The 22,671-nt window shown below is 48.5% G+C and overlaps 2 protein-coding genes across 2 annotated transcripts; one reads left to right on the forward strand and one right to left on the reverse strand.

Annotated features, from left to right (window-relative positions):
• Nucleotides 1-2,554: 2,554 nt before the first annotated feature.
• LOC120651414 (small GTPase LIP1-like) lies at nucleotides 2,555-18,994 on the forward strand. Its single transcript, XM_039928889.1, has 7 exons — nucleotides 2,555-2,989; nucleotides 7,086-7,177; nucleotides 7,259-7,400; nucleotides 17,614-17,918; nucleotides 18,040-18,093; nucleotides 18,180-18,304; nucleotides 18,483-18,994. Exons 1-7 carry the CDS (start codon nucleotides 2,893-2,895, stop codon nucleotides 18,676-18,678), a joined length of 1,011 nt encoding a protein of 336 aa, XP_039784823.1. The 5' UTR covers nucleotides 2,555-2,892; the 3' UTR covers nucleotides 18,679-18,994.
• Nucleotides 18,995-19,486: 492 nt separating this feature from the next.
• LOC120647988 lies at nucleotides 19,487-20,950 on the reverse strand. Its single transcript, XM_039924779.1, has one exon. It carries the CDS (start codon nucleotides 20,948-20,950, stop codon nucleotides 19,487-19,489), a length of 1,464 nt encoding a protein of 487 aa, XP_039780713.1.
• Nucleotides 20,951-22,671: the final 1,721 nt, after the last annotated feature.

Consider the following 22,671-nt stretch of genomic DNA (forward strand, 5'->3'; position numbering starts at 1 on the left):
TAAGTTAAAAGCAAACCAAACACTAAATTTTATCACCAATTTAAGCATTAACTGTAATTGAAAAGTAATGAAATGCTGATATTTATTGGTCAACCAATGCTCAAAAAACATGCAAAAAATTGAAACTGTAATAAATACTCCAGTCTCACGTCAAACCATGCGAATTTGACCAGACCCACCGCAATCTACATTAAATACAAACTAAATACTACATTTTACTCCCGTCTTACCAAAGCACCGTAAATACCTCTCGCCGGATGAGAGGCGGCGCTCCGCCATGGGTGTTGAATAATAAAACAGACAAACCACTTATTTTTACTTCCACGCATGCCACTTTATACACCACCCGCCCATTTCCGTGCATCCCTAAAATTGCTGACTTGACCATATTTGAACGACCCCTGCATGGCACCATTTTTAATGTTAATTCAATGCTCTATTGATGGGCGAGAAAGTCAGTCGTACATTAATACAGTCAATAACCACGCCAAAACATTCTTCATGGCCAATTATGCATTGAAAGCACACAGTCTAAGAATTTTACTGCTCCCTATTGTTGCACCGTAATATTCCCTCACCGGAGTGCTAGTGGTGCTCCGCCGTGGATGTTGAATAATATTCAACAACCAGGATATATATATATATATATATATATAAACTTTTATGGGAAGAATCATATAATTAACATTTTCATCAAAAGTTTGTTGCAAACAAATTTGAAGAGAAAAAAAGTTGTGCAAAAAGATAATTCTAAGAAGGAAAGAAATATTGATATAACTTATGCAAAAGAAGCAAAACAATTATATAAAAATTTATGCATATAACTTAAGCAAGAAAAGAAGCCAAAACTTATATAGAAAAAATATATATGTATAACTTCTCCAATAATAAATCCTTGCAATAATTTTTTGTCAGGGAAAACAAAAGGAAAGGAAAGAAAAGAAAACAAGCAGTCTGCCTCCGGCCCGCTGCTTGTTGTGCCTATGCTGCGTGGCTCGCAGCAACTCGGTGGCACAGTAGCTCTGCCGATGTGAAGGATAAAAGAGAAAAAAAATTATAGTGTAGTAGAAAATAGATGATACGAGTCAGGTGGGAAGGGGAAACGAGGGTAAAAACAGTTGATAGTTGGTAGGGCCCACGCACGTTGGAGCACTGCAGGCAACTCGGACGGTCGGGGAATCGAGCGTTGCGACGCTTGCTCTCGCACGCAGAATTGGATTTGCGGACGGCGAGAGAGAGATAAAGCTATGTAAAAAACTGATTAAGATGAGACTGCCACTTTGTCTTGCAGACAGGGATGCGTACGTATAAGAGAGGAGAAAGACATTGTTAGTATATAAGAGGAGGAAGACAGTGTTAGAAGACATAATCTATAGGAATATAAGATCTCTGTAAATACATAATCATGTTCACAAATGGTTTCTTTACGCACGCTATAAGCCAGCGAGTTGGTGGCTTCTCATGATGCCATACTCAATAATTTGTACACCCCATGTTAATTTGCAAGGCAGCACCTTTCTTCACCTTTAGCATCATAAAAGAAAATTCAGAGATGAGCTATATACTTTTTTTACTAAGAAATTCATTTGCCTCCTAAGCCTTTATGCCTCGGAATACCTAAGATGGCCTCGTGCTCTAACATGTAAGAGCCTTTTCCCAAGTCCAACTTGAGAATAATGAGTTCCCTTTTGGAGGTGTGGCAAACATGCAAAGATTCAAATGGCTAGGCCAAATAACTTTGTATGGCCCAGTCTTTATGAAACCATATTTGTTTCTGATGAATCGGAACATTATCATCTTTTAGTATGAGTAATAGAGACTAGAGGGACAATTATATTGAAGCCCATTGGGGATGAGAGACGCGTGAGGGGAATTCTAGACTAGGAGATTACAACATAACTCTTGACTATTATACCCTTAATATTGGAGCCTATTTAAGCAACTTATTAATATAAGCTTTATGAGTGAGTCCAGCAAGGATATTGGTAGACTGCAGTTGGAGAGTTCTTTTTGTACCAAAGTAATGTGGAATCCACTGATAGTGAAGCTCTCTCCCCCATGGAAAACTTGACACAAGTTGTAGAAGCAGCCTTCTATAAAAAGGCCAATATTTTTTGCGAAAGTCCTCGTTGACGCTATTAATGGTACTTTTACATATTCATGTAGTATGTCAAGTCAAGGTTAAATTTCTTCAACCTTTCAGATTTGGCACTCGAGGAACATTGCTGTTTTTCGTTTTATAACTTGTATAGCAATGGCGTACTGCCCATTTTGAAATGATATACCTGTACTTCCTCCATTTTTATGTACATATTGTATTAGATTTGTCCTAAGTCAAATTTAGATAACTTTTTATCAAGACCATAGAAAATTATAGAAACAAATATACTTCCCAATGTACTATCAACATATATTTTATAGTAGATTCAATAAAACAAATTTGGTACCATAAATATTATTATTATTTCTATAAATTGATTAGATTTGATTTAGGACAACCTAATACGATAAGTATAAATACTAAAAAATAGAGGGAGTATATAGTATTTGCAAGAAACACTACTAGAGTTAGAGTCCGGGGACGAAGAAATCTGGGCAGCTCCTCCTGCATCGGGCGGCCAACTGCAGCAGCGGCAAAGGGTCTCGCACGGGCACGGCAGCCGACCGGCCGGCCAACCACCCAGCTCGCCGGCAGCGGCAAACCTGCAGATCCCTCCACTCCCACGGAACCCGCCCTCTGCTGCGGCTGCTGCTGTTGGCCCCCTTGGATCCCTTCCGTTCCCCACTCCCTGATGCGGCCCGGGCCGCCGCCGCTTCCGGATCCGCCGATCTAGCTGCTGCTACTTCCGTCGCGGCTTGGTTGGGTTGAGGAGGACGAGGAGGGAGTGAGAGATGATGTTCTGGAGGGACGGCGGCGGGAACGGGCGGGACTCCCTCAGCGGCGGGCCGCCCTGCGGCCAGGTGCGCGTCCTCGTCGTCGGCGACTCAGGTCAGTCTGTCCGTCCCTACCCGGGTTAGCTGTAGTGAATCTAGAGCTGTTCGTCTTTGCGTAGCTTCGGCTTAGTGGGATTTAACTTTAGTGGGGCTAGCTTATAGGATTACAGGCCTATTAAAGAATCGGTACTCTGATTCAGGGGATTTCACTGATGTGTTCGTGCAGTTTTCAGTTCATCTGGTGAATTCTTGGTTGCGATTTGACTCGTGTATTCTCACTTCCAATGAAACAGTGACATGTTCTGCGGATTATTCTGGTTTACTTATGAGCAAAGCTTGTAGCTAACATATATGAACTGCCCAGAAATAAGTACCACATTCACTATTCAGGCTAAAATCAAGAAAAGGACGTGGTAGCACAGCACAATGCTTGCATCCAGAGATTATAATGCACATGTGCTTGTGATGTGTTTACCAGCATAATTCACAAAACCTTTATCATACTAGTAAAGTGTACGTGAAAATATTAAACATGTATTTTATATTCATTCAAAATACAAATTAGCCATTTGTATTATGGCTAACAATGATACCTGCGGTTGTGGATCAGCATGTCGACAAGGTCATCCGGGTTCTCTTCAATCTTGTGGTTGATCGACAAAAACCTAGTAAATGCAAGTGAACAGAAATATCAGCAGAGAAATCAGCTACATCATCCCACTTTTATGTCAAAAATAAAACTACAAGACTATATGTGATTTGGCAATAATTGATTTCACTTTTTACATGGAAACTATGAAGGGTCTGTCTATGTGGTGGGCCATGTTTTTAGACTTAAAATACCAATATTCCAATGAGATTGCACCTGAAAACTTAAGGGCTCCCCCAACAAGCTAATGGCATTAATTCACATGACTACATGAGAGGCAATGTGATAAGCATTAAGGTAGAGATGTACCCGGCAGTGACCAACTGACAGATTGTGTTTAACATAAACTGTAAATGGCCTAGATTAAACATTCACTGACTAATTTCTATTGCCAGCCTTTCCATTTCGATTTCATCACAGATGCAACAACAGTAAAAGGTGACATGATGGATGCTTTGCGATTATCTGTGGTTTCCAGTTTCTCATATGTTTCTCACTGGACTCATGCTCAATGATTGCGGTCTCATTTTGAATGTTTTTTCTGTTAATATAGATAGAGCAGGAGCAGGAATAAAAAAATTCATAGTAATCTACATACCTTCTCTATCTGCTCTTTCGATTTTTCTGAAGAAAATGGTTGAGATGCTTTTGGTTTTCTATAACCACATTTCATAGTCAGAACAATTTCTGTCTTCTCTTTCAATTCACCCTCCACCGCAAGGAGACCCTTATAGTACCCTTTCACCTGACGAGCTCCAATTCCAATAAAAGCTTGCCATAGCTGTCTCCACAAATAAAAAAAAGGTTTGCTATTTCAATAGAAAACAATAGATTCATTTTATCCTAGAAAAAATGCAAACTGTACCTCTCCTGTCAGAGCAATTGCAAGCCCATAAAGGACTAAACATTCTAATTCTTCCTTCCAAGGATAATAATTTTGGTCTGCACCTTTGTTTCATAGTTCTTAAGGCGTCGCCTAGGCGATGAGGCGCTCCAAGGCTCCAAGGCGTCCTGGACGCCTTGCCTAATTCATGTCAGGAAGGGATGGAGGGAGGGAGAAGGGAGAAAGAGGACGAAAACCGATCAGCGATAGCAAGATGATGTTGTACCTGCCGTCTCCGACAGTGCTGCGCCTAGGCAGCACCGCCTCCGCGCCGTCCGGCAGGGAGGAGCGGCGGCGCCATAGCTCCATCTGGGGGTGGCCGCGGCAGGGAGGAGCGGAGGCACTGGTGCTCCATCTGGGGGTGGCCGCGGCAGGGAGGAGCGGCGGCGCTAGTGCTCCATCTGGGGGTGGCCGCGGCAGGGAGGAGGACCGGCGGCGCTGGTGCTCCTTCTGGGGTGGCCGCGAAGGGAGGAGCGGGCGAGTGGCGGCGCACGACGATATAGGGTAGGGGGGAGAGGGTGGGCTGACGGGAGGACTGGATGAGTAGTTTATGGGCTGGTAGTGACTTGGTGGGCTGGGCCTTACATTCTTCCTGGGGCCTTTTCTCTTTTCTTTCTTCTTTTCTCATTTCTTTTCCCCTTTATACTGCTATAATTATACTGCTAATATGCTGCTTTTACGTTGGTGTATGGCGTCGCCTCGCCTCGCCTAGGCGTCGCCTAGGCATCCAGAGGAGGTAAGGCGCCACACCTCGCCTCAACGCCTTAAGAACGTAATTTGAGTCAGCATTGGCAATGTTAGCTGCAGGAGCTTATCGGCTAGGATCAACCTTCTATACATCATAGAACTTATCATCAGATTCCTCCGAAGGTTCGATTTCCTCAGGATTAGCAGGTTGCAGTTCATCACCCGTGTACCCTTCTTTAACAGAAGTATTTTTTTTTCTTGGCACATGAGTTCATCACCTCCTCAATGTGGCCCAAATTGGAAAGCTACCGACCATGATCTGTTCTTGCATGGGGTCGATTTCTCGATCGCGGAGAGCCGGATGTACCTGCTACTGGACGCCGGTAAACTCCTTAGCGGCACAGTCGGAGTTGCTTCTCCTGTCCATAGAAAGTCAATTGCTTCCTGTACCATCATTTGCAAGTCACTGGTGGAGGGTGCTTCTTGAAGCTCCTGCTAGATGGTGTCGCCGTGCATTGATTGTGGTGCTGAGCGAGGACCGCCCTCCGCACCACCTTCTGACCTCCCTCTCCATCATGGACGCGGTCGGCACCACCGCTGGCGGTGGCCACCCAGCAGACGATCCTACGGGGACAGGACAGGAGAGGAGGGGGTGGGACAGCTTGGATGGAGGGGAAAGCATTGAGGCGAGCTATCAATGTCGCTGCATCTGCCATGGAAAGGGAGGGAGGGGGTCGCAGCCTCGTTGGGCTAGGCAGGGAGGGGTGGCACGGATGGATGGATGGGGAGGGAAAGGGCGGCGTGCAGAAGGAAACAGATGGATTGAGGAGCTGTGATTTGCGGGACTCAGGGAAGCATGGACATGGGTGCAGGAGACTGGAGAGCGAGCTCGGGCGCCACGGGCCACGGCCGTCGAGGAGAGGCAATCTTGGGCGTGGCGCCGGACGGTTAGGACTACGATAGGTGTGAAACACAATCCATTTTTGGCAAAAACATCTCCTAACTTACGATTTCTATAGGTCTACCCTTATTCCCACCTCCCTCGACCTTGACATGTGGATCCAACATGATGGGTATGACCAACCCAATCCGGGTGAAAAATGTTTTCAAAAGTTTTAGTTCTTTATAGTATAGATAGCTATGAAATTTGAAAACCACCATGATCTCTTGTTTTAGGACAGCTTGGATCTTGATAATTTGGAACATAAGATCACTGCCTGCTTACATAAAAAAAGGATCACTGTCGGCGGAGTGTCGCTACCTCTGCTTATTAACCTTCAAATTCATTGAATAACCCATTTTCAACAAGTTATTTCTGCCCATCTTTTATTTTTTTGCTTCCCTGTAACATTAAATTAAATAATTTCACATCATGTCGATGGAAACTATTTCTTGGACTTTAATGCCTTTTTTCTTTGCTGGCCTTTTTGTCCTTAAAAATAGCATCATTTTATAGGAGATATCCCATCATGCTTACCTATGTCAAGGCCAACTGGCCAAGCATATTTTTTTGCTTGAACATCTAAAAAAATGCTGAATTCTTGGTAATGGATCTGGTTTCTTATTCTCCTTTTGATAAGATTCTACACCAAAATAAATGAAATTGTCTAGGTAATTGAAGAACCAAATATGCTACTTCATTAATGTTTGGAACAAGTTACAAAGTCTGGTTCATTCCTTGTCCTTAGCTGTGAATTCGTGCTCTGCAAAAAATATTCATTGCACAAATCTTTGATCTAGTACCATTAATGACGAATAACTGGATCTTTGTTCATCATGTTGCAACTTGCTGTCTAACCATGTTTTTGTTAGACCATTGAAGCACCACACTAATATATCCCTGCAACCTATTGAATATGTTGATGACTATACCAATTATTTTTAGTTGCATGGCGCGTCTGATTGATAACCATTGTCCTAAATTTTTGACAGGTGTGGGCAAATCTTCATTGGTGCATCTATTATTAAACGGTTCCGCAGTTGCTCGACCAGCCCAAACAATTGGATGTGCAGTTGGTGTTAAAGTAAGTAATCCTATGGTTAACTTACTTTGTTCTATACGTTAAAATATATCACCACATAAACTTTAATTCCCATAATTTCAGCATATTACTTACAGTAGCCCAGGGAGTTCATCGAATAGCATCAAGGCTGATGCTGAATGGAACTTCTTTGTTGAGCTTTGGGATGTTTCAGGAAAAGAGCGCTACAAAGAGTGCCGTTCACTCTTTTATTCACAAATTAATGGTAGGTTTATTCTGTATTTTTCCATGAAAATATAGTAATCTATGTTAGCAGCTCAATTTTCACTCTCATTGAGCTGAGAGGATGACACTCAAGTTGGGGAAGTTTTCTGGGTTTTCTTCATTCACACTCACAATGCCATGCCATCCAACGGGAGGGGAGGCAACACATTTATACACAGCTGCAGGGCAGCCAACACTGAGGCATATTCTACTCCTATTCTAAGATGCCAAATGAAAGGACTACTCCTAGTCTAAGATGCCAAATGAAAGGACTAACTGCTGTCCTATCTAGATGCTAAAGCAGTCCAAGATGCTGTCCTCTAGGGCAGCAATGGTGCTAGTGCATGCTGCAGAAAAATGAGATGCTGCAGCCCCACATGCTGCAGCCCCACACAGCCCCACAAAGACCACAAGTACAGAGACTTATTCCCTTCATTCTCCCCCTAAGTCTTGTGCATCGTCTTGTGGGAAGATTGGACCATCCCGGTCTTGGAGCAGAGCTCAAGGAACTTGATCCTCCCAAGGGGCTTGGTGAGCAGATCCGCAAGCTGATCCTTGGTGTTGATGTAGCTCGTCTTGATGGTTCCTTCCTCCAAGCAGCCTCGGATGAAGTGATACCTGACCCGGATGTGCTTGCTCCGTTCGTGGAAAACGGGGTTCTTCGCCAAGGCCAGAGCGGACTTGCTGTCCACCCTGAGCTCCACTGCTCCAGTGTCTCTGCCGAGTAGATCACCAAGTAGTCGAGCGAGCCAGAGCGCTTGAGTCGACGCGGTGGACGCCGCTATGTACTCGGCCTCGCAGCTGGACAAGGCCACCACCTGCTGCTTGACCGACTGCCAGCTAACGAGGCACTCGCCGAGGAAGAAGAGGATCCCGCTCGTACTCTTGCTGGTGTCGATGTCGCCGGCGTGGTCGCTGTCGCTGTACCCAACGAAGTGTGCCGCCCCAGGGCACCTCGGGTAGTGGAGACCGTGGTCGAGAGTCCCCGCAACATAGCGGATGATCCTCTTCACGGCCTGCTGGTGCTCCGTCGTCGGTCGCTGCATGAACCGACTGACGTAGCCGACGGAGAACGCCAAGTCCGGCCGTGTGTGGGCGAGGTAGCGGAGGCTCCCCACAAGACGCCGGTACTGAGTAGCGTCCACCTCCTCCGCCGTGCTGTCACGGCTCAGCTTCAGCCTCTCCTCCATCGGAGTGAGAGCTGGGTTGCAGTCGGTGAGCCTAGCGAGCTCGACGACGCGCTTGGCGTAGGCGGTCTGTCGAAGTGTGATCCCGGAGTCGTCCTGGTGCACCTCGATCCCCAGGTAGAAGGAGAGAGGCCCCAGGTCGCTCATCTGGAAGGTGGCCTTCATCTCCTCCTTGAACGCCACCACCTCCGCATCCTTGGTGCCGGTGATCACCAAGTCGTCGACGTAGACACCCACCAGCAGGGCATTTCCGCCATTGCCCCGCCGGTAGATGGCCGCCTTGTGCGGGCTTTGCTCGAAGCCCATCCCCTTGAGCGTGGAGTCCAGCTTGGTGTTCCACGCCCTCGGGGCCTGCCGCAAGCCATAGAGGGCCTTGCGCAGACGTAGCACCTTACCCTCCTTGCCGGGGATCGCAAACCCCGGCGGTTGGTGCACGTAGACCTCCTCCTTCAAGTCGCCGTTGAGAAACGCCGACTTGACGTCCATGTGATGGACACGCCAGCCCTCCTGGGCAGCTAGCGCAAGGAGGAGTCGCACGGACTCCATCCGTGCCACGGGAGCGAAGGCATCGTCGAAGTCGACTCCCTCCTGCTGCACGAAACCTCGTGCCACCAGGCGAGCCTTGTGCTTGACGACGGTGCCGGCCTCATCCCTCTTCAGCTTGAACACCCACTTAAGGGTGATCGCGCGGTGACCGCGAGGGAGATCAGCAAGCTCCCAAGTGCGGTTCTTTCAACCGCGTCCATCTCCGACTGCATCACGGCACGCCATGCCGCGTGTCCCTCGGCCTCTGCAAAAGACCGAGGCTCGCCGTCGTCGCACGTGAGGTGCAACTGCGCCTCCAGGTCGTGAGGCACCAGTCCCGGCACCGGCTGATCGCCGAGAAGGTCCTCCATCGTACGGTACCGCAGCGGCTCACCGTCGTGGTACGCGTCGATGCGCTCCTCGTCGTGAGAGAGCGGAGTAGCGAACTCCACCGGGCTGTGAGCAGGTGCTGGAGTAGGCGTGCCCGGAGGAGTGGCTGTCGGTGCTGGAGTGCGCGGCGTCGCCGGCTGTGGTGGTACAGCTGAGGAACTCGGCGCAGCCGGAGTCGTAGCTGAAGGGCGTGGTGCCGCCGGTGTGGCAGGCGCCGGAGTCGGTGGAGGCTCGGGGACCGGGGTAGGCACGCTCGGCGAAGAAGAGCTGCCTACTCCCCCAGCTCCCTCGAAGTGGACGTACTCGACGGTGAAGTCGTCGTACGTCAGAGCCGAGCCGTCGTCCACCGCCTTGTCCCACGCCCATCCTCGCCCTTCGTCGAACACAACGTCGCGCGCCGTGCGCACACGCTGTGTCTCCGGGTCGAGAATGCGGTAGGCCTTCGAACCCGCCGCGTAGCCGATGAACACTCCCGGAGTGCTCCTGTCGTCGAGCTTGCCGATGTGGCCAAGCTCCTTGGCGAACGCGAGGCAGCCGAAGACCCGCAGGTGGGAGACCGCCGGCTTGCGCCCATGCCAAGCCTCATACGGTGTCATGCCGTCGAGTGCCTTGGTGGGCGAGCGGTTGAGGATGTAGACGGCCGTCACCACCGCCTCTCCCCAGAAGACAGTCGGCATCCCCCTCTGCTTGAGGAGGGCCCGGGCCATCCCCACAACCGTCTGGTTGCGCCGCTCGACGACGCCGTTCTGCTGCGGGCTGTACGGCGCGGAGTAGTGGCGCTGGATGCCCTCATCCGCGCAGTACGCCGCGAACTCGGCCGCCGTGAACTCGCCGCCGTTGTCGGTGCGCAGCACGCGCAACTTGCGGCCGCTCTCCGCCTCCGCAGCAGCCTGAGCACGCCTGATGGCGTCCGCAGCCTCTCCCTTGCTGCCGAGGATCATCACCCACATGAAGCGGGAGAGGTCATCGACGAGCAGCAGGAAGTAGCGCCGTCCTCCTGGTGTGACCGGTGTCACCGGGCCACACAAGTCCCCGTGTACGAGCTCGAGCCGCTCCTTGGCTCGGAAGCTCGCCTGCTGGGGGAAGGAGTGCCGCCTCTGCTTCGTCAGCACGCAGACGTCGCAGAGCTGCTCCACGTGGTCGAGGCACGGGAGGCCTCGCACCATCTCCTTGGCGCCGAGCCGCTTCAGTGCCTCAAAGTGGAGGTGCCCAAAGCGCTCGTGCCACTGCCATGCCTCGTCGTCCCTGCGAGCTGCAAGACAAAGAGGCTGGGCCACCCCGACATGGAGAATGTAGAGGTGGTTCTTCCCTCGAACCACCCTGGCGAGAAGCTGGCGACGGTGGTCCCAGATGCGGAGGACCCCGCTGTCGATCACCACGCGGGAGCCGCTCTCATCGAGCTGCCCAAGGCTGATGATGGAGTTCCGCAGCGCCGGGATGTAGTAGACTCCGGTGAGCATCCGGTGCTCTCCGGACTTGGCGGTGAAGATCACGGAGCCCACGCCCTTGATCTCCACGGCGGAGGAGTCCCCGAACCTGACGGAGCCACCTACGTCGACGTCCAGGTCGGAGAAGAACTCCCGCCGCCCGGTCATGTGGTGCGTGTCGTCGGAGCCGAGGTACCAGCCATCGACCCTGTCGTCGTCGGAGCCGTTGCCGAGGAGAACTCGGGCACGCGGCTCGTCGAGGTGGAGTAGAGCGGTGACAGGCGGTGCCGCCGGCTGCGGCTCCATGTCCCCGTGGAGTAGGAACAGAGCCGGCTCGTCATCCGGCTGGGCCTCCGCGACGTGGGCTTGGCCCCCACGCCTCCGCTGCGGGCAGTCCCTGGCCCAGTGGCCGGGCCTGCCACAGTTGTGGCAGGCGTCGTCTCGTGCCGCCTTGGGCCTGTCAGCGGCGCCGCCCTGAGCATCTCTGCGGGCGCCACCCTCGGCGCGCCCTCGTGCCCCGGCTTGGGCACCTCCGCGCCCCTTTCGCGGCTTGCCGCGCTTGCGGCCACCAGTCGAGGAAGAGGGCTCCCCCCTCCTCCTGTCACCGCGCCGAGCCTCCCACTGCTCCTGAGTGAGGTGGAGCTTCCCACCGATGGAGATGCCTCCCGAGGGAGGCTGTGGCTCGTCGCAGTCGACGACCTTGAGGCGACCTATCGCCTCCTCGATCGTCATGGTGGAGAGGTCTAGCAGAGACTCGATCGAGCGAGCGGTCTGCCTGTACCTCTCGGGGACGCAGCGGAAGAGCTTCTCGACGGCTCTCTCCTCGTCGTAGGTGTCGTCGCCGAACTGCACCACCTTCTGCAGTAGAGTGTTGAGACGGAGGGCGAAGTCATCAACATCCTCACCTAGCTTGAAGGCCAGGTTCTCCCACTCCTTGCGAAGTGCCTGGAGAGTGGTCTTGCAGGCGCGGTCGCTGCCGATACGTGCCGCAGCGATGGAGTCCCAGGCCTCCTTGGCAGTTCGCTTCTTGGAAAGTGTGAACTGCATCTCGGGCGGGGCTGCTGCGATGAGACATCCAGCGCCCGTCGATCCTCATCGTAGTCGACGTCGCCGTACCGGACTGCCTCCCACATATGCCGCACCTGGAGCTTCACCTCCATAACTGCGGCCCACTCGACGTAGTTGGTCTTGGTGAGGGTGGGCCACCCACCACCGGGACCGACGTCCCTGACCACCGCCTGGAGGTCGTGGTAGCCGGGGGCGCCGCCGCGCGCACCCCAGCCAGGAGCTCCGCCACCGCCCTGCGCGCCGCCGCCAAGGGCGCGGCCGCCGCCTCCGCCGCCGGGCGCGCGGGCCCCTGGACCGTCGCCGGGCGCGCCGCCATCTAGGCCGCCGCCGGGCGCGCGGGCCCCTGGACCGCCGCCGGGCGCGACGCCGTCCAGGCCGCCGCCGCCGGGGTGAACTGCTGCCCACCGCGCGGTCCGCTCCCGCGCTCTCTCCCTCTCCAACTCCTCAAGGTCCTCGTCAGCGGTGGCGTCGCCGGCGATGGAGCCGCTGAGGCTGCCGCGCAAGGTCTCAACCTCGACCTCCGCCGCACGCGCTGCATCCTCCGCCGCCTCTGCTTCCACCTCCGCCCTGGCCGCCGCCAGCTCCGCTGCAGCCAGCCTGGCCGCCCTCGCCGCTGCTGCAGCGGCTTGTGCCGTCGCTCGCCTGCGCTCCTCTGCCGCGGCGAGCTCGGCATCTCGCTGACGCCGTGCGCTCGAGGCGACCGAGCGCCGAGACGGTGCGTCGGACATGGCGCGCCTCCAGGGGGCTGCTGCGTGGAGAAGACGCAGCCTCAGACGAGCTGCCGCTCGTCTGCTCGGGTGAGGAAGGTGGAGTAGAGGGTGCAGCAGGTGCTGCTGCGCTAGCCGCTGCTGCTGCGCTAACTGCCGCTGCTGCTGCGCTAGCTGCTGCTGTGCTAGCTGCTGCTTGGGAGGGAGAAGTGCAGGAAATGTCTAACCTACAGGAAAGTACGGCTCTGATACCAGATGTTAGCAGCTCAATTTTCACTCTCATTGAGCTGAGAGGATGACACTCAAGTTGGGGAAGTTTTCTGGGTTTTCTTCATTCACACTCACAATGCCATGCCATCCAACGGGAGGGGAGGCAACACATTTATACACAGCTGCAGGGCAGCCAACACTGAGGCATATTCTACTCCTAGTCTAAGATGCCAAATGAAAGGACTACTCCTAGTCTAAGATGCCAAATGAAAGGACTAACTGCTGTCCTATCTAGATGCTAAAGCAGTCCAAGATGCTGTCCTCTAGGGCAGCAATGGTGCTAGTGCATGCTGCAGAAAAATGAGATGCTGCAGCCCCACACAGCCCCACAAAGACCACAAGTACAGAGACTTATTCCCTTCAATCTAATGCTGCATCTTTGCAGAAATCAATACTTTTTCTCCGCATCTGGTTTGGTTGTGTAATCTGTAAATATATCCCTTTTGATATTATTCATCTTCAAAGCTACCAAAACTTTGCCTGTATAAGTATAGGGAAGGGGAAAACACATAGGCCCATAAGTCATGACCCTACTTTTTGCACTCTAGTTGTATGGACCTTGTTACTGTTTAATAAAAAAGCATGAAACTACCTGACATTGCATGTCCACAAGTTCAAAACCTTATTGATCCAGTTTTGCCCAACTCCATTCAATTGTGGTTCCATGCTGAAGATTGATGTGAAATAGTTCATTTTATGTCACGCCTGATTTTGAAGGAATAAACCGAGCAACAAATCATATGTGCACCAGCATCAAAATTACACACATATGACGACATAAGTGAATAACAGCATCAATGTCATAAAGTACTGTAGTCATTTATAACAAACCAAACCAAATGTTATGAATATAAATAAATAAGTGTTTCAATTCGCATTAATTCTAGCAGCAGATCATCCAAACTCCACTGGTAACAGACTGGGGGAACATACGCCTAGAACTTCTGTATATCCTCTGGAAAGTCCTCAAACTTGCCTTGTTCTGAGCACTGTTGATTTAACAAGTGTGAGTACACTTATGAGTGGTACTTAGCGAGTATATTAGAAAATAAATGACATGCAAGGCTTAAATAAGGATAAATGGCTGGCTGAATAAAGCGGTAATAAGTTGAAGATTCCTAAGATTAAGACTCAAAACTAATTATTATTGACCCAAATCGATGTTGCTGTTGCAATCACCTCTACAACACATCGCAGTTATTACAAAGAACCAAATCACAGCAGTAGCTTAATAACAAGTATCTCAAGCACACCAGTTAAGTTCACCACACAAGACTCTCAAACGACTCGATTAACTCTAAATGACGCTAAATGTAGACTACTGGCTTAGGGATCCTCCTAAGGTAGGACACTGATAGTGGGGTGCTGAGGGCCAAAGTTTGTCCTCTTGCGGGGTGGTGAGAGGGCTTTGTAGTCATTGTCCTCCAGCTCAGGTGGATCTCTCCCTTGAAGCTGAGCTCCGGATGCCTCGTTCTCCTTCCTTGCATCCACTAGATAGTGACGGACCTCCTGTAGCTCCTTAGCGTTGTGCTCCATCAATGTGAAGCGCGGCAGTGAGTCCAACCTGTGTGACCATCCTAGTGTTCAGGAAGTTTTGTACCCAGCTATGACGCTCCTCACCTCGCCTTCATCATGCCGGGGAAAGTGTCTCCAAACTGTATCATCCAGATCAGCTCGTCCTTGGTAGCACAATATTGAGAGGGCCGGACTTCTAGCATCGCTGATCCTAGCAACAAAGGTAGCTCTGGCTGCCATGGCATAGTGTACTGAAGTCTCCACCATCCCTCCATACTCGTAGTCTAGCGAGAGAATACGAGCTGACACTATCCACTCATCCGGATATCTCGGGTGAGTCCTGTGAGCACCCACGTAGTCGATCTCCACCGGAATATGCAGACGATGGGACAGCATGCGCAATGCCCTGGAGAAGTTCTAGTTTTCTCTGAGATGGCGATATCTCATGGTCCATCTCTCCAGTTGTTGCGGTGGCGGTGGAACAGTTCTAGTTGCATCTCCATGTCCAGCTTGATCATCATCCTGTGTCTGGTTCTCTTCAATGTGTACCTCTTCGTCTTCACCATCTTTTTTAGTTAAGTCCACCACTCCAACTTTGTCTTCAGGCTCCACCTCTTGAGGGTCTTCCTCAGACGCCGCGCATTTGTACTTGCACCTGAACTTGTAGCCGCACCTGTACCTGCACCTGCAGAGGGTCTTCCTCAAAGTGGTGGAGCCTGAAGAGGAAGTTGAAGTGGTGGACTTAACTGAAGAAGATGGTGAAGACGAAGATGTGACACATTGAAGAGAACCAAATTGAGGATGTACATGCTGAAGCTACACAAGATGAAGATGATGACCAAGCTGCACATGGAGATGCATCTAGAGCCATTCCACTACCACTGCAACCAGAGAGATGGGTGAGATATCGCCATCTCAGAGGAAACTGCTACTTCTCCAGGGCGCTGCGCATGTTGTTCCATTGTCTGCACATTCCAGTGGAGATTGAGTACGTGGGCACTCATAGGACTCACCCGAGATATTCAGATGAGTGGATAGTCTCAGCTCGTATTCTCTCTCCAGATTACGAGTATGGAGGGACGGTGGAGACTTTAGTACACTACGCCATGGCAGCCAGAGCTACCTTCGTTGCTAGGATCAGCGATGCTGCGAGTCCGGCCCTCTCAATATTGTGCCACCACGGAGGAGCTGATCTGGATGATACAGTTTGGAGACACTTCCCTCGGCGTGCTGAAGGCGAGATGAGGAGCGTCATAGCTGGGTACAGAACTTCCTGAACACTAGGATGGTCACACAGGTTGGACTCACTGCCGCATTTCACACTCAGATGGAGCGCAACGCTGAGGAGCTGCAGGAGGCCCGTCACCAGCTGGCGGATGCAAGGAAGGAGAACGAGGCATCCAGAGCTTAGCTTCAAGGGAGAGAGCCACCTGAGCAGGAGGACGATGACTGCATAGCCCTCTCACCGCCCCACAAGAGGACTAACTTTGGCCCTCAGCGCCCCACTACCAGTGTGGCAGTGTCCTACCTTAGGAGGATCCCTAAGCCAGTAGTCTACGTTTAGCGTCGTTTAGAGTTAATCGAGTCATTTGAGAGTCTTGTGTGGTGAACTTAACTTGTGTGCTTGAGATACTTGTTATTATACTATTGGTGTGATGTTGTTTTTATTTTGTTTTTTGTAATGACTGCGACGTTGTGGAGGTGATTGCCACAGCGACATCGATTTGGGTTAATAATAATTAGTGTTGAGTCTTAATCTTGGAAATCTTCAGCTTATTACCCCTTTATTTAGCCAGCAATTTATCTTTATTAGCCTTTCATGTCATTTATTTCATAATATACTTTAAAAAAACTCGACCTGCGAGGGGCAAGCCGCCCTCGAGCATTAATGTAAGAACAAGAACTCTCACGTAGGTCTAGAAAACCCTCGAACCCCTGCCCCACCCTTACACAGGGGCGCCGTAACCCATACCGTAACCCGTGTGAGAGCGGGCCGGGGTGAGCATGGACCTATTTCCATGTTCTTTGGCGTGTAGGCAGACGAGGGGATTTTTTTAACCTTAGCCTGAAATTCGCTCCCACCGGTTGTCGAACTCAGGACCTGAGGAGTGCTACTGAGGCCACCTAACCAATCCTACTAGGCACCCTTTCGCATTTATTTCATAATATACTTGCTGAGTACCAGCCTGAAGTGTACTCACACTTGCTAAATCAACACTGCTACCTGTGGATGTACAGGAGTTTGGATGATCCGTTGCTAGAATAAATGCGAACAAATGTTATTTATTTATATTCTTTTTTAGATCCTTTATATTCATGACATTCCGTTTGGTTTGTAATAAATTACGACGGTACTTTATAACATTGCTGCTTTTATTCACTTATGTCGTCATGTGTGTGTAATTTTGATCCTGGCGCACATATGATTTGTTGCTCGGTTTATTTCTTCAAAACCGGGCATGACATTTTAGCATGATTTGGTGTGATTTACTGCTGTAGTCGAGAGGGGAGCTTTGCAACAGATGAGTTTTAAGCCTTAGATCATGATGGATAGTGAAATGGAGGTGAGGTCCTGCCCTCCTTGCCAGACTGTTGAAACTGGAAAGTCCTCAGCCACGGGTAGTGGCGCCTGATCACCCTGATAACAAGCAGTTTTTTGACAAATGATCAACCAAAGACTCCTATGGCAGCCACTATAGTTCAGGCAGCTTACAACCTACCTGAAAATTCTTAGCCAAGTATTCAACCAGCTCCTATCAGGTAATAAAACTAACAAACTAGTGCCTTATTGCCTAAACTGATTGTACCACACCTTATCCACTTATGTGGCTGCCTGCTCCACGCCACAACAGGTTTATCGTCAGACTAGTGTACAATAGCTGGTTTTGTGCTTTAATTAGCCCAGATATATTGTGTGAGTAGGGGGGGGGGGGGGGGGGGGGGGGAGGATGGGGGTGCGGGCAGGATGCAGTGGTTTATGAATCCTGTATGAAGCTTTCTTGTGTTACACATCTTAGTGTATTGGTACTGACTGAATAATCATAGATAATGCAGTTTAAACTTTAAAGATTCCTTGGTAAGCATGTAGTTTAAAGTTTGTTATCTTTTCTGAAATTATGTATCAGGTGTCATATTTGTTTATGACCTCTCTCAGAGAAAGACAAAAACAAATTTGAACAAATGGGCAGTGGAGGTTGCTGAATCTGGGACCTTTTCAGCTCCTCTTGGTTCTGGGGGTCCAGGTGGCCTTCCGGTTCCTTACCTAGTGATTGCCAACAAAGTGGATATTGCTCCAAGAGATGGTAGAAGAGTGAGCAGTGGGAATCTTGTTGATGTTGCTCGTCAATGGGTTGAAAACCAGGGCCTACTTCCACCAATTGAAGAACTTCCTCTCGCAGATAGCTTCCCTGGCAATTCTGGTCTGCTCATGGTAAATCTTTTTTATTAAGATTTTTTGCTATTTCATGTCTTACGCTTTATATTGTGGTCGTCCATAGGTTATGTATTCGACTTTTGAAGTTTTAAATGACAGGCTTGACCTTTAATTACAGGCTGCTAAAGAGGCAAGATATGATAAAGAAGCTCTGATCAAATTTTTCCGGATGGTTTGTGCAAAATATTTTTTTGTCTATTTGATTACTGATTATCATTGCGTTATTATTTATTAATGCTATTGAGGTGCATCATTCAGTTGATAAGGAGAAGGTATTTTTCAAATGAGCTTCCCGCCCCGAGCCCATGGTCACTCACTCCCAGAGAGGATACCATCCTTCCTGTAGAAGCCGTTAATGATGATGACTTGTTCCAAAGAAAAAGGTGAGTCCCTCTATATGTTGCTAACACATGATCTATGTACGTTTGGTTGAATAAACATTCTCATTGTGATTTTTCGTTCGAAATTATTGATGGAAACAGGATGGGGACGTGATTTGTATTTGGGTTACTACTTTAGCAGTATCTTGTTGACACATTCATTTCCTAACTTTTTTTGCAGCTATGGGGGCCAGAGCTACAAATACAACGGAGTTGCTCCACTGCCAGCACAGCGAAACCTAACTCCACCCCCCACACTCTATCTACAGCAGCCAATGTCGTCTTCGTCAGAGAACTACAGATACCACAGATTCTCATCTTCCTCAATTCCTGATTCAGGCGGTGGTAGAACAAGCCGAGCAGACATCAATATATGATTATCTGTGAGTCCTTCCCCATTGCCACCTGTAATGTGGAAAAGAACATGATGCCTGGTCTTTTTGAATCCCAGCCTTTTGATATTCCGGGTTGTTCAAATGTCTTAATTGTTGGATATGCATGTTTCTAGGGCCCTCCTTTTTAACATAATCTTTGTGGGATCACTAGTGATAAATTCTTTTATTCTTCCATGTATATCTTTGAATTTGTGTATGCATTCAATAGTTATTTTAGAGTAACAGAATGGTGTACAGTGATATCCAGTAATAGCAATTTGAATCAACCTGTTTTGTCCTGTGGGGCACTGCAGCTGTACATGTACTAGCATGCTTTTATCATATTGGAGAAAAAAAAAAGTCTTCGTCTGGAGCCTTCAACTCAGATTATGATGATCAAGCACATATGCCGTTGGTAGAATGCAACTTGCAGGGGTCTTTGCCATAGATATATCATATCTGCATACTGTCAGAATATATCAAGTTTGATTCGTAGTTTGGATTAAAGCATCCCTTATCATTTTTACCAGTCTGTATGATGTCGTGTTTACTGTCTTCAGCTGATGCCATGTGTTCCATTGACTATTAGTTTTTCTTTAATTAAACCAGATATGGCCCATTCACTATGTAATCTACTAAGGAAAGCATTTCAGAAACATAAACAAATATTGAGACAAGAAAATTTGTACATTGAGACAAGAAGTCGTTTTCTTGACTTCTGTCATGACTCGTACAAATTAGAAAGCTACATTGGCTGACTACACTGACAGGGCAAATATAATGCTGTATTACATATAAGGTTGCTGTTAGTTTACTTATCTAACCGTTTGCGCTTCTTGCCTGCTGATGCTGTATGATGCTGAGAGATCGACTCATCACAGTATCTAGCAAAGTTTACAAACCTTTTATATGGGGGTAACGGTGATTCCCACGCAACTAGTTCAAAATCCCCCGATGGCAGAACAGCTGAGCCAGCAATCAGATCTCCAAACATCACCTTGGGCAATTCAGTTTTGGAATCATCAACTTCACTATGAGGAGGCATTAGGCGAAGCTTAGCAGATGATGGCGATGACAGCGACGATGATGCAAGTCTGGTTATGTCTATAGGATGATCTTGATCCATAAGATTCTTGGGATGCTCACCGAACACCGAGAAGTTTTTCGGCACCACATTCCTGTATTTTTTTAATATGCTGATCCAGAAGTGAACATCCTGATTTTTCCTCATCATATCAGCACATACGTTCGCTGTGATGAGCGACCCTCCCAAAGCTACAGCTAGATCTCCAGCTATTACTGCCAATTGAGGGTGTTCTTCAGGGTTTGTACCTCCAAATGCAAGAACCTTGAAGAGGTAGCTATACTCCTCATTGGACAATGCATTAAGACAAACTGGATTTACCGTCCCAAACCTTGATAATTTTGCAATCCTACTTACTATTATGATCTTGCTTCCTCTTCCCATCTTCTTTACTGATGAATAGAACTTCAACCAATCCTTTTCTTCCACATCTGAGGTAAACTCAATCACTACCAAGGACCTCCCTGCTCCTACTTCATGCGCTATTCTCAAGATGTTTTCACCACGCATGTGCAAGATTGATGAGAATTTTGACCTGACTTTCTCGTTATTGCAAATGTGTGCAACCAGGGTTTTCTTGCCCACTCTAGTACCCCCTATGATTGGGATAACAGCTGGAGCGAAGGGAGGAATATTTTCCTGCTGCAAGATATTGATGACCAGCTGCTTTTCGACATGGCGACCAAACATGAAGTTATCTATGTAAACATAGGAATCATAGGGGCTACGGAACATGCGCTCACATCCCCCAAGAAGTAACACAAACTCTTTCATATTAGAAACAGTGGATTCTAGATTATCCAATGTAATTTGAAGCTCAGGAATATTAGCAGTGCACTTCATGGAACAAAGTCGCTTGATCCAAGTGGTGAAGGACAATTCATTAATATTGAAGCTACTAACCTCATTTTCATCAGCCCTTGAGCTGCAAAGAGTCCTATACTTGATGATATCCAGAACATGGTAGCCTTGGTACATGACCTCCACAAGCTTCTGCAGCTGAAGTAGCATCTTTGAGTTGGTGATGTATCGAACCTCAGACTCCTCGACGATCATATGGGCTCTAATCAGTAGATCTTGCAGCCTTTTCATCTTCTTCTCTATCTGCTCTACAGTTTTGTACTTGCTGATGAAGAAGGACATGAATCGGTTAACTAGGTCACCTGCAACTGCAGATACAACCAGCTCCATCGTGCTAATCTTCTCCTCTTCTGTTCTTATTATGTCCTCTTACAGAGATCGCTCAAGACTGAGTATATACTTAGAATTGGCGTGTTACATGGACAAGATTTTTTTAAAAAAAAAGTTTACGTGGACAACAAGACGCTAAGGTTGCAGAGAGTTACAGTCAATGAAGGCGACGTGTTGGAACATGAGCTGCCACCTTGCCACCTACTAATAACTATAGTTGTTTCTCGAGTGGCCAGCACATTAGACTTTCAATTTGTTTTGCAGTATGTAATGAAGAAAAGAAAAACCGAGAGCCTTTTGGTGGGAAATTAAATAAGAAGGGGGAAAGACTATGCTAATTAATTATTGACCTCTACTCTTCTAATAATTAGAAGTCCAGAAAAGAACCCCCGAACATTTTAGAAGCAGAGATATGGCCCCAAACCTGAGCCAATATAGCGATTACCCAATAGCAACAAATTTACAGAGTTAACTAACTATGCTAAGATTTAATAATAAAAATTGACAAAAAGTATAAATTTTATTTTATTTCAAGAATCAGAATTAGTTCTCAGGAGCAGGTAGCTGCTTGCAGAACAGAAGAGTTCTTTTGAACTTTAGCGACAGTAATAGACAACTGATACCAGGAGAAGACTTTTCACCCAGAAGAGTTCTTTTGAACTTTAGTAGACAGTAATAGACAACCGATACCAACAACTCCCTCTCCGGCACGTCTCCTACCTAAAGTAAAGCTACCGCTTTGTCCATATCAGTATTGTTGACATCCAAGAAAGTTTGTTATTCTTTTGCAAATAAAAGGTTTGTTATCAGTATTGTTGACGTCCAAGAACGTTTTTTTGTACAAAAGAATAATAAAACCATGGTCAAAAGTTTGTACAAACTGACCCACGTCCACATGCCACACCGGCAAACACTACCTAGCGCTGGAATTGCAGTCAACAACGGCGTCAAGAGAAAAACACCTGATGTTACTAGCTCCGACCTAGGAGAACCTAAACTAGCTGCGCCGGCCAGGATCCAGAGGTGGATCTCCCATTTGATACGAGCCATCACCTCATTATCCCACCGAGTTCTGGTGCTGTGCCCCCGGCCCGCATATTCCATGAGATCAATGTGATTTGATCCATAACACTGTGACAATACAACCACGACCACAAGCACTTAAGCTTGAGCCTCAACGGTGGAGCGCATGGAGCACAGTGAGGTAGAAGGTCCTCCACCGCCGCCAACTGCTTCTCCCCCAGCTAGCTCCTTGGACTCTGCAATGACGGGCAGACTCCGGAGTGATCTCAAATCACCGCATGAGCACCAACAGGAGAATTGTCTTGCAACAGAGTATTGATCAACTCTTGCGACTGAATATGAAATTGTCGATATAGGCATCATAGGCTCATTAATGCATCTGCTTGCATCCACCCCAAAAAAATAACAAACTCTGTCATATTTGCAACAATAGTTTCCAATTTTTCCAACGAATCTTGTAGCTTATTATGATTGAAAAAGACATGGTAGTCCTCATGACGCTAGAAGCTGCATGGGTGCGCTTAAGAGAAGGCAACCTGTCACATGTTTTTTTGGATTCGGCCCTCCTCAAAGGGCTCACAGCCTCCTTAACAAGCATCCTTAGCTGCACCAGCATCAAAGAATTGGTGATGTATCGTCCCTCACAGCCTCCTTGCATGACTACAGTATATATGGACTCTTAGCAGGAGATGCTAGAG

The sequence above is a fragment of the Panicum virgatum genome, chromosome 9K (assembly GCF_016808335.1).
Source record: "Panicum virgatum strain AP13 chromosome 9K, P.virgatum_v5, whole genome shotgun sequence".
Lineage (NCBI taxonomy): Eukaryota > Viridiplantae > Streptophyta > Magnoliopsida > Poales > Poaceae > Panicum > Panicum virgatum.